This window comes from Oncorhynchus mykiss, chromosome 4 (genome assembly GCF_057628025.1).
Source record: "Oncorhynchus mykiss isolate SJ-2025 chromosome 4, ASM5762802v1, whole genome shotgun sequence".
NCBI lineage: Eukaryota > Metazoa > Chordata > Actinopteri > Salmoniformes > Salmonidae > Oncorhynchus > Oncorhynchus mykiss.
The window spans coordinates 78172618-78185071 of NC_143025.1; the positions used below are offsets into that span (position 1 = coordinate 78172618).

Here is a 12454-nt window from a genome sequence, read left to right on the forward strand (position 1 = left end):
ACTACTGTCTTGTACACAGTGTAAGGGGATAAAGAATATGTACATAAGGATATATGAATGAGTGATGGTACAGAGCAGCATAGGCAAGATACAGTATATACATATGAGATGAGTATGTAAACAAAGTGGCATAGTTAAAGTGGCTAGTGATACATGTATTACATAAGGATACAGTCGATGATATAGAGTACAGTATATACGTATGCATATGAGATGAATAATGTAGGGTAAGTAACATTATATAAGGTAGCATTGTTTAAAGTGGCTAGTTCATATATTTACATCATTTCCCATCAATTCCCATTATTAAAGTGGCAGGAGTTGAGTCAGTGTCAGTGTGTTGGCAGCAGCCACTCAATGTTAGTGGTGGCTGTTTAACAGTCTGATGGCCTTGAGATAGAAGCTGTTTTTCAGTCTCTCGGTCCCAGCTTTGATGCACCTGTACTGACCTCGCCTTCTGGATGATAGCGGGGTGAACAGGCAGTGGCTCGGGTGGTTGATGTCCTTGATGATCTTTACGGCCTTCCTGTGACATCGGGTGGTGTAGGTGTCCTGGAGGGCAGGTAGTTTGCCCCCGGTTATGCGTTGTGCAGACCTCACTACCCTCTGGAGAGCCTTACGGTTGAGGGCGGAGCAGTTGCCGTACCAGGCGGTGATACAGCCCACCAGGATGCTCTCGATTGTGCATCTGTAGAAGTTTGTGAGTGCTTTGGTGACAAGCCAAATTTCTTCAGCCTCCTGAGGTTGAAGAGGCGCTGCTGCGCCTTCTTCACAATGCTGTCTGTGTGAGTGGACCAATTCAGTTTGTCTGTGATGTGTATGCCGAGGAACTTAAAACTTGCTACCCTCTCCACTACTGTTCCATCGATGTGGATAGGGGGGTGTTCCCTCTGCTGTTTCCTGAAGTCCACAATCATCTTACTACACAACACACACTGAGTATTACTTTCTTAGATACATATCTCCCTGGTCCATCAGCCACTCCTTGGGTTACAATACATATTTTGCCAATTGGCCTGGACCCCTTTACTGCTGACACGGCGCCCCGCCGATTCCACCACGACTGGTCTACCGACGTAATCCGTCCAAGGTGTTTCAACAGGCTGCTCCGTTGCGACGTTCCCTGAAGGCCCATCCGCGGCCCGCTAGCTGCCTAGAGCATATCGGACTGTTAGCTGAAGAGGACCATCAGCCAATTTCTTGAGCAACAATACCTATTTTGCTTGGACCCTTTTACTGCCTACACGGATCCCTGCCAATCCACCACGACTATCCTGCCGACGTAACCGTCCGAGGGGGCAACAAACAACAGACTTCTTCCACCGCAACGTCCCCCCTAAGGCCCTTCTACTAGCCTGCTAGCCCCAACCCGCTAGCTGTCTGAATCGCCATGTCTCCAGCTCGCCTAGCCTCCCACTGGTCCCTATGATCACTCGGCTACGCATGTATCTCCCTAATGTCAATATGTCCTGTCCATTGCTGTTCTGGTTAGTGATTATTGTATTATTACACTGTAGAGCCTCCAGCCCTTCTCAATATGCCTTAGCTAGCCCTTTTGTTTCACCTCCCACACATGCGGTGACCTCACCAGGTTTAAATGGTGTCTCAAGAGACAAAACCTCTCTCATTGTCACTAGGTTTACCTCCATTGTATTCACATCCTACCATACCCTTGTCTGTACATTATGCCTTGAATCTATTCTTCCTCGCCCAGAAACCTGTTCCTTTTACTCTCTGTTCTGAATGCACTAGACAACCAGTTCTTATAGACTTTAGCTGTACCCTTATCCTACTCCTCCTCTGTTCCTCTGGTGATGTAAAGGTTCATCCAGGCCCTGCAGCGCCCAGCATCACTCCCATTCCCCAGGCACTCTCATTTGTTGACTTCTGTAAACGTAAAAGCCTTGGTTTCATGCATGTTAACATTAGAAGCCTCCTCCCCATTTTTGTTTTATTCGCTGCCTCAGCACACTCTGCCAACCCGGATGTCCTAGCCGTGTCCAGTGACTCGGTCTATAAAAAAATGGTCAGATGCAGATGCTAAACTACAGGACTGCTTTGCTATCACAGACTGGAACATGTTCCGGGATTCTTCCGATGACATTGAGGAATACACCACATCAGTCACTGGCTTTATCAATAAGTGCATTGAGGACGTTGTCCCCACAGTGACTGTACGTACATACCCCAACCAGAAGCCATGGATTACAGGCCACTTTCGCACTGAACTAAAGGGTAGAGCTGCCGCTTTCAAGGTTCGGGACTCTAACCCGGAAGCTTACAAGAAATCCCGCTATGCCCTGCGATGAACCATCAAACAGGCAGAGCGTCAATACACGGCTAAGATTGAATCATACTACACCGGCTCTTACGCTCATCGGATGTGACAGGGCTTGCAAACTATTACAGACTACAAAGGGAAGCACAGCCGCGAGCTGCCCAGTGACACAAGCCTACCAGATGAGCTAAATCACGTCTATGCTCGCTTCGAGGTAAGCAACACTGAGGCATGCATGAGAGCATCTGCTGTTCTGGATGACTGTGTGATCAAGCTCTCCGTAGCCGACGTGAGTAAGACCTTTAAACAGGTCAACATATACAAGACTGCGGGGCCAGACGGATTACCAGGACATGTGCTCTGGGCATGTGCTGACCAACTGGCAGGTGTCTTCACTGACATTTTCAACATGTCCCTGATCGAGTCTGTAATACTAACATGCTTCAAGCAGACCACCTTAGTCCCTGTGCCCAAGAACACAAAGGCAACCTGCCTAAATGACTACAGGCCCGTAGCACTCACGTCCGTAGCCGTGAAGTCCTTTTGATTGGCTGGTATTGGTTCACATCAACACCATTATCCCAGAAACCCTAGACCCACTCAAATTTGCATACCGCCCAAACAGATCCACAGATGATGCACTCCACACTGCCCTTTCCCACCTGGACAAAAGGAACACCTATGTGAGAATACTGTTCATTGACGACAGCTCAGCGTTCAACACCATAGTACCCTCAAAGCTTATCACCAAGCTAAGGATCCTGGGACTAAACACCTCCCTCTGCAACTGGATCCTGGACTTCCTGACAGGCCACCCCCAGGTGGTGAGGGTAGGTAGCAACACATCTGCAACACTGATCTGCCGCACTGGAGCTCCCCAGGGGTGCGTGCTCAGTCCCCTCCTGTACTCCCTGTTCACCCACAACTGCATGGCCAGGCATGACTCCAAAACCATCATTAAGTTTGCTGACAGTGGTAGGCCTGATCACCGACAACGACGAGACAGCCTTTAGGTTGGAAGTCAGAGACCTGGCCGGGTGGTAACAAAATAACAACCTATCCCTCAACGTAACCAAAACTAAGGAGATGATTGTGAAAAGGAGCACCAAGCATGTCCCCATTGTCATCGACGGGGCTGTAGTGGAGCAGGTTGAGAGCTTCAAATTCCTTGGTGTCCACCTCAACAACAAACTAGATTGGTCCAAACATACCAAGGCAGTCGTGAAGAGGGCACTACAAAGCCTATTCCCCCTCAGGAAACTAAAAAGATTTAGCATGGGTCCTGAGATCCTCAAAAGGTTCTACAGCTGTAACATCGAGAGCATCCTGACCGGTTGCATCACTGCCTGGTACGGCAATTGCTCGGCCTCCGACCGCAAGGCACTTCAGAGGGTAGTGTGTACGGCCCAGTACATCACTGGGGCAAAGCTGCCTGCCATCCAGGACCTCTACACCAGGCGGTGTCAGAGGACCCCAGCCACCCCAGTCATAGACTGTTCTCTCTACTACCGCATGGCAAGCGGTACCGGAGTGCAAAGTCTAGGACAAAAAGGCTTCTCAACAGTTTTTTACCCCCAAGCCAAAAGACTCCTGAACAGGTAACCAAATGGTTAACCTGGACTATTTGCATTGTGTGCCCCCAACCCCTCTTTTACGCAGCAGCTACTCTCTGTTTATCTTATATGCATAGTCACTTTAACTATACATTCATGTACATACTACCTAAATGGCCCGACCAACCAGTGCTCCCACACATTGGCTAATCGGGCTATCTGCATTGTGTCCCACCACCCGCCAACCCCTCTTTTTACGCTTCTGCTACTCTCTGTACATCATATATGCATAGTCACTTTAACGATACCTACATGTACATACTACCTCAATAAGCCTGACTAACAGGTGTCTGTATGTAGCCTTGCTACTCTTTTTTCAAATGTATTTTTACTGTTGTTTTATTTCTTTACTTACCCACACACACACACACCTTTTTTCGCACCATTGGTTAGAGCCTGTAAGTAAGCATTTCACTGTAAGGTCTACACCTGTTGTATTCGGCGCATGTGACAAATACACCTTGATTTGAATTGTCTGAATCCTGGCTTAGGAAGACCACCAGAAATCCTGACATTTCCATCCCTAACTATAACATTTTCCGACAAGATAGAACTGCCAAAGGGGGCAGAGTTGCAATCTACTACATTTGTTTATTCCATATGTAACTCTGTATTGTTGTTTGTGTCCCACCTCTTTGCTTTATCTTGGCCAGTTAGCAGTTGTAAATGAGAACTTGTTCTCAGCTGGCCTACCTGGTTAAATGGCCTACCTGGTTAAAGGTGAAATAAAATCCCAAAAATAAAAATTACATAATTTATCCAGCAGCATTTTTGGACTCACCTTGTTGTGCTGTGCTCACTTGAACAGGAAGGCTTCGCGGCGGTCCTTTGTGTGCAAATTTTGTCATCAAACTTTATCATCAAAGTCTGGCATTCTCTGGATTTATGGTGCTTTCAAGACAACTGGAAACTCCCCCAAAAAATCAAGGTTGAGTCAAGATGACGTCAGTGATCTTCAGGTCGAAGCTCTAGAAAGAGGCCCAAGTTCCCGAGTTGGATGTAATGTTTATGTCCAATGGCCGATGAGTACCGATACGTTTTATCTATAATTTCTCCTAATTTAAAAAGGATTTGCCAGTAGACTGTCGACTTGATTCATGATGATGACTGCTAGCTTGCTAGATAAGATTTTGAAAGTATGATGCTGATTGGACATAAGTCCAATCAAAGCTACAGTAGATATAACGTGATTAGACATCATTTTATCTGTGGCCAATGACCTTGAACCTTCTTGGATGGGCACTTCTAATGTAACTCTATGGCAGCACCCAAGGGACTTGAATTTTCTAGCTCTACCCTTAGATTTGGCGGTGACGTAGTGTCCCCATGAGTGACAGAACACTGAGCCAATCACGGTGTAACTATAGAACATTACCCAATCACGACACAACTAAAGAACATTACCAACTCCTACGTGTGTGTTTAGCAGGTCGGAGCAGTCCCTGTCGACCCTGGAGCAGGAGCTGTGTGTGTTGGACCAGGAGTCCAGTCAGAGACTGTCTGAGCTGAAGGAGAAGCAGCAACAACAGCTACTCACACTGAGACAGGAGCAGTATTACAGTGAGAAGTACCAGAAGAAAGAACACAACAAAATGGTACATGCACGCACGCTCACACACACACACACACACACACACACACACACACACCTAACCATATCCTCAACCAGAGTTATACTAGAGACCAGCGTACCTAACTACATACAGTAGATGTATTATTTGTGTTGAATCGGCATTAACCCTCAACTCTTAACCCTCAACTTTTGGCTTTATGGCCAAAATCACCCTGTTGTGCTGACCTTAGATCAGTGTAAAGATTTCCCAGTGCTCCTCAAGTGCTTTGTGAGATGGAAAGACTGAGTGTAGTACCTGATCTGTGTACGGTTTGTGTGGATGAGGTGTCAGAGTTTATCCATGATGAATATAACCATACTGACAGACCAATTATATTCTCCAATGTCAACAGATAAGTCATACCTGAGTTTAACAGAAAGCATGAGTCAGCTATCATATGCTACGAGGCAGACAAACTATAGGATAACCAGTGTCCTTTTTCCTGTGGATCTCTAGCTGTTGGAGAAGTTGACAGCCATAGCCGAGGAGTGTCAGAGTGTCCAGCTGAAGAAGATCAGAGACATCTGTGACAAGTAAAAAAGTGCACAGACACACACACGCGCAAACACACACACACACAAACAAAAGCACATACACAAACAAAAGCACATACACAAACACACACACACACAAACACACACACAAACAAAAGCACATACACAAACAAAAACACACACACATACACACAGAAACAAATACACACACACAAAAGAAGCTCATGTATGCATGTATTTCATGGGCCATTTGTTTCACTATCCTCCTATTTCTCCACAGGGAAAAGAAAGACGTGAAGAAGAAGATGGACAAGAAAAGACAGGAGAAGATTAATGAAGCCAAGGCCAACAACAAGAACGTGACAGAGGAGTAAGTACATGGGGTTGGGGAAGAGACCTCCTAATACATAAGTGTTCATGCTTCTTAAGGCCACTAGATGGCGATGAAGATTCATGCCTGACTGACTGATCTAGCTAATGATCACGACAGGACCAATTTAATACAAATATTCCGTACTTTTTTATAGAAAGACTTAATTCTTGTAAGTGTCATAGGTCATCAGGCAGACCTACCAACTTTTATATGGTCCTTTGAGCTAGATTGGAACCAGGAACATCAGGATTGTTGACTGTTGAAGTAAAGGTTCCATTTGAGGAATCTTAAAGAGAGGTTAGAGCTGACATCTGTATATGTTTACAGAGAGAAGCTGGAAATCAACAGGTCCTTCGTCAATGAGGTGGTGCAGTATATCAAACGGGTAAGTGTGTGTGTGTGTGTGTGTGTGTGTGTGTGTGCGTGCGTGCGTGCGTGCGTCCATGCCGGCGTGTGGATTTGTTTGTGTTTGTTATGTGGCTACACCTTACTCTCGCCTACCCCTGTCTCTGTCTGTGTAGTTGGAGGATGCTCAGAGTAAGAGAATGGAGAGACTACTTGAGAAGCACAAGGACATCAGACAGCAGATTGTGGATGAGAAACCTAAGGTATGGACACATTTACCCTCAAATACAGAACTGTAGGAAGAAGTAGCTTCTAACCAATCATTCAGTGTCAGGAATAGGATGCATCCCAAATGTCACCCTATTCCCTGTATAGTGCCCTGCTTTTGACCAGGACCCATAGTGCACTATGAAGGGAATTGGGAACCATCTGGGACAGAGACATATTTTCAACCCATAATGGTTCCATTGGTTAACCATTTCCATCATGTCCATTGTTACTGTGATTGTAGGAAGGAGGATCCCCAGAGGACCAGGGTAAGACATTCTGCATCTCGGTCTGCATTAATACGGCTTCAATACTTAAGCATTAATAACAATGTATACGGAAGCTTTAATAAGACGGCAAAAGCTGAAGAATGATAACAAGTGGATGTGCAACTTTCCTCTGACCCAGCCTCTCTGTTACAATAACCCTGATGTTTCAACTGCCCTCTACGTCTACGCTCAACCCAACAGTCCCAAAGTACTCTCTGTCCCTGTCTCCTCATTCTGCTATGTACAGGTAGCTGGGTCTCTAAACCCCGTTGCCATGGTTTCTTCCCCCTCTCCCCCACGCTCAGTAATCTCCTCTGTGCCTGGGTGCATGAGGCAGTTGTCTATTTTCCACCATGTTCCCTCTCTGAATACTCTAAAATCTATGGCTGTGTTGCTAAGTGTTTTGGAAGTAAAATACATTTCCAAACCTTGCGATTGTATATGGAAATATAAAGTACACTTTTTTAACCTAGACCTAATGTATTGGCGAAATCTATATGAGGACGTGGTAGGCAGCAGACATATGCTGAAAGAGGATGCATGGATGATGTATATATTGTCCTCATTAGTGCATGACAACACATTTTAGTAGTTTGTGTGTTGACCACACGGGGTCAGCGTTTCCTGGAGCATTAGCCTGGTAGCTCTTACCAGAGCGATATACTACTGCCCTGCACCACTGCATGTGCTTTTCTTACACTTCCTCATTTCTATCTCAAGGACATGTCTTACAACATGCATCAGGCTGAATGCTGTGATAAGAACAGAGAATAATTATGCTATGAAACAAAAACAGTTCTCTTCTCAGTAGCTGTGCATGGTTACACTGTCTTGGCTGTAAGCTGGCTTTTAGATTCAGCCACCGTCCTACAGTAGCACATCCTTCTTTCTTTCTTTCTGTGTGTGTGAGTGTGAGTGTGAGTGTGAGTGTGAGTGTGTGTGTGTGTGTGTGTGTGTGTGTGTGTGTGTGTGTGTGTGTGTGTGTGTGTGTGTGTGTGTGTGTGTGTGTGTGTGTGTGTGTGTAAGGGTATGGCTGTGATAATGCCATGTTCCCCCAGTATCCTGGTGTAGCCTCTGTCTTTACAGCTCCCTCAGAGTCCCCTAGTCCAGATATTCTAAAGACAATTCTGCCTCAGCTTGTACTCAATCATACCTCCTGAGTAGTACGTATGTGTTACCTCTGACACGTGTAGAGAAAAGAGGGAGAGAAAGACAGGGAGAGTGATGACGAGGTCAGAGTTCCATCAAGAGCTAATGGAGGAGAGCATGAGTAACCAGGACAGGGCTAATGGAGGAGGGCATGAGTAACCAGGACAGGGCTAATAGAGAAGGGCATGAGTAACCAGGATAGGGCTAATGGAGGAGGGCATGAGTAACCAGGACAGGGCTAATGGAGGAGGGCATGAGTAACCAGGACAGGGCTAATGGAGGAGGGCATGAGTAACCAGGACAGGGCTAATGGAGGAGAGCATGAGTAACCAGGACAGGGCTAATGGAGGAGGGCATGAGTAACCAGGACAGGGCTAATGGAGGAGGGCATGAGTAACCAGGACAGGGCTAATGGAGGAGGGCATGAGTAACCAGGACAGGGCTAATGGAGGAGGGCATGAGTAACCAGGACAGGGCTAATGGAGGAGGGCATGAGTAACCAGGACAGGGCTAATGGAGGAGAGCATGAGTAACCAGGACAGGGATAATGGAGGAGAGCATGAGTAACCAGGACAGGGATAATGGAGGAGAGCATGAGTAACCAGGACAGGGCTAATGGAGGAAGGCATGAGTAACCAGGACAGGGCTAATGGAGGAGGGCATGAGTAACCAGGACAGGGCTAATGGAGGAGGGCATGAGTAACCAGGACAGGGCTAATGGAGGAGGGCATGAGTAACCAGGACAGGGCTAATGGAGGAGGGCATGAGTAACCAGGACAGGGCAGGACAATTCAGTCCCATTCAAAATCCTATTTTCCCTAAAAACCTAATCCTACCCCTAAACCTAACCCTGGCTCCTAACCTTGACCCTAAACCTGATTTTAACACTAATTCTAACCTTAACCTTAAAGCCTCTAGAAATAGAATTTGACCTCGTGGGGAACAACAAAATGTTCCCAGTTGGTGAAATCTGAGGACACAAAAATAATTAAACACGTTCTCTCTCTCTCACACACACACACACACAAACACAAACACACACACACACACACACACACACAGACACATACACACACACACACACACACACAGTCCTGACCCAGTTTCTCCTTTGGACTCAGAGAAGCCGCTAATGGACAGCTATAACCATCCCTGGTCTGTGGAGACCCTCACATCTCTCACTATGACTGCCCGCCCGGGATAGCACCACGCTACGTTACACCACAACTGTGTGTGTGTGTGTGTGTGTGTGTGTGTGCGTGTCAGGCCAGCTGCTATCCCACTGTGCATAAGGAAGTGGAAATGGATGCTACTGAGGCCAGTTTACCCAAATAACCACTCATGTTCCATGTCCAGTTTTAACTCAACCTACTTACTATCCATTTGCCTGAGAAGATAATTCTAGCTTATTACCCATTCACTACGTGTCACCTCGTTCCAATGGAGGCTCAGTTGTTTCAAATGGAGGAATCTGACAGGTTGCATTTAGCTGGTCTCTAAATGACAGCATATCATGTGGAGAAAGAGATAGAGGGAGAGAGAGAGAGAGAGAAGAAAAAAAACAATAGGAAAAAAAAATCTGAGAGAAGTCATGCAGAAGAACGGCTCCTGACTTGTTTGGTAGTTAAGAGCGAGATTGACACGATTAAACTAGCAAAACATGTATAGGTAATCAAACTGTACAGCTGAAGATCAACACAGGAGGAAAAGATTGACAGAGTGAGTTAAAAGATCAGTCTTCATCATGGTAGCTAGCCAAATTCAAATCGGTCAGCTAGTTTACATCTAGCTCCAACTGTTTACTGGTGGTAACCATAGCAACTATGTACATGGCCACTGAGGCAGCGCTAGCAGCAACAGCAGCAGAGACTGAGAAACTTTCCCCCCTTTCGTTTCAATACCCATATTGTTATTGTTGAATGTATGGTTATTTTGACCCTTGGTTATTGTTGTTACTGTTGTCCTGTTGACAATTTTGATTATCATTATTTTCATATTGTAAATATCCAAAGTAAGTTTTGGCAATATGTACATTGTTACGTCATGCCAATAAAGCAAATTGAATTGAATTGAATTGAAATTGATAAGAGAGAGAGAGATGGAATGAGTGTCGACAGGGAGGGAGAGAAAAGAGAGAGACAGAGAGAGAGAGAAAAGCGAGAGACAGAGAAAAGAGAGAGAGGGAAAAGAGAGACAGAGAAAAGAGAGAGAGAGAAAAGAAAGAGAGAGAGAGAGAGAGAGAGAGAGAGAGAGAAGCCCCAGGAAGCCTCAGGACCAGAACATCCAATCAATCAGAAGAAACCAAATTACAACACAGTCAAAACAAAACTACATTACTTATTGGGAAGCACAAGCACAAAGCAAAATGCAGTGTTATCTGGCCCTATATCGACTGTACACCGTGGCTAACTATTTGACCATGGTTACTGATCAAAACCTTGACAAAGTACAAGCTCAGTGAGCACAGCCTTGCCATTGAGAAGGGTAGACACAGGAAAACCTGGCTCCCTGTAGAGGAAAGGCTGTGCAACCACTGCACAACAGCAGAACCTGAGACGGAGCTGCATTTCCTGATAAAATGTAAAAAATATTAAAAAATTAGAGAGTGTCATTTCCACACATTTGAAACCCTTATTCAAGGTTTCAAAGACCTCTCTGATGAGAGTAGGCTACCCATCCTGTTGGGGGAGGATGCAGAGAGCTGTGGGTTGGCAGGGCACTACATTGCTGACTGCCATAAGTTATGGGACAGTGTCTGACAGACCAATCAACCTGCACATGTCCTCTACTGTATACGTATTGTTATTGTTGAATGTATGGTTATTTTGACCCTTGGTTATTGTTGAATGTATGGTTATTTTGACCCTTGGTTATTGTTGAATGTATGGTTATTTTGACCCTTGGTTATTGTTGAATGTATGGTTATTTTGACCCTTGGTTATTGTTGAATGTATGGTTATTTTGACCCTTGGTTATTGTTGAATGTATGGTTATTTTGACCCTTGGTTATTGTTGAATGTATGGTTATTTTGACCCTTGGTTATTGTTGAATGTATGGTTATTTTGACCCTTGGTTATTGTTGAATGTATGGTTATTTTGACCCTTGGTTATTGTTGAATGTATGGTTATTTTGACCCTTGGTTATTGTTGAATGTATGGTTATTTTGACCCTTGGTTATTGTTGAATGTATGGTTATTTTGACCCTTGGTTATTGTTGAATGTATGGTTATTTTGACCCTTGGTTATTGTTGAATGTATGGTTATTTTGACCCTTGGTTATTGTTGAATGTATGGTTATTTTGACCCTTGGTTATTGTTGAATGTATGGTTATTTTGACCCTTGGTTATTGTTGAATGTATGGTTATGTTGACCCTTGGTTATTGTTGAATGTATGGTTATTTTGACCCTTGGTTATTGTTGAATGTATGGTTATTTTGACCCTTGGTTATTGTTGAATGTATGGTTATGTTGACCCTTGGTTATTGTTGAATGTATGGTTATTTTGACCCTTGGTTATTGTTGAATGTATGGTTATTTTGACCCTTGGTTATTGTTGAATGTATGGTTATTTTGACCCTTGGTTATTGTTGAATGTATGGTTATGTTGACCCTTGGTTATTGTTGAATGTATGGTTATGTTGACCCTTGTTATTGTTTTTACTGTTGTCCTGTTGACCATTTTGATTCTTATTATTTTCATGTTGTAAATATCCAAAATAAGCTTTGGCAATATGTACATTGTTACGTCATGCCAATAAAGCAAATTGAAGAGAGAGAAAAGAGAGAGAGAAAAAAAAATTGACAGAGAGAGAAAAGAGAGAAACAGAGAGAGGAGAGAGAGAGAGAGAGAGAGAGAGAGAGAGAGAGAGATGAATGGGTGTGGACAGGGAAGGAGAGAAGAGATATAGAGAGAGAGATATGGAATGGGCATGGACAGGGAGGGGGAGAAGAGATAGAGAGAGATATATATATATAGAGAGAGAGAGAAAAGAGAGAGGTGAATGGGTGTGGACAGGGAGGGGGAGAAGAGATATAGGGAGAGAGAGAGAG

At 44.7% G+C, this 12454-nt stretch overlaps 1 protein-coding gene across 4 annotated transcripts in view; it reads left to right on the forward strand.

The window, feature by feature from the left end:
- Window positions 1-12454, forward strand: part of LOC110521072 (1-phosphatidylinositol 4,5-bisphosphate phosphodiesterase beta-1) — a 241742-nt gene that overhangs the window by 202255 nt on the left and 27033 nt on the right. Inside the window, exons 28-33 of one of the 4 annotated variants that reach the window (XM_036976058.2) lie at window positions 5318-5486; window positions 5961-6037; window positions 6279-6368; window positions 6699-6756; window positions 6893-6979; window positions 7228-7252. In XM_036976058.2, coding sequence (XP_036831953.1) covers window positions 5318-5486; window positions 5961-6037; window positions 6279-6368; window positions 6699-6756; window positions 6893-6979; window positions 7228-7252 — 506 coding nt within the window. The remainder of the gene's footprint in view (window positions 1-5317; window positions 5487-5960; window positions 6038-6278; window positions 6369-6698; window positions 6757-6892; window positions 6980-7227; window positions 7253-12454) is intronic. The other 3 variants (XM_090233086.1, XM_036976056.2, XM_036976055.2) reach the window with 3 other exon arrangements.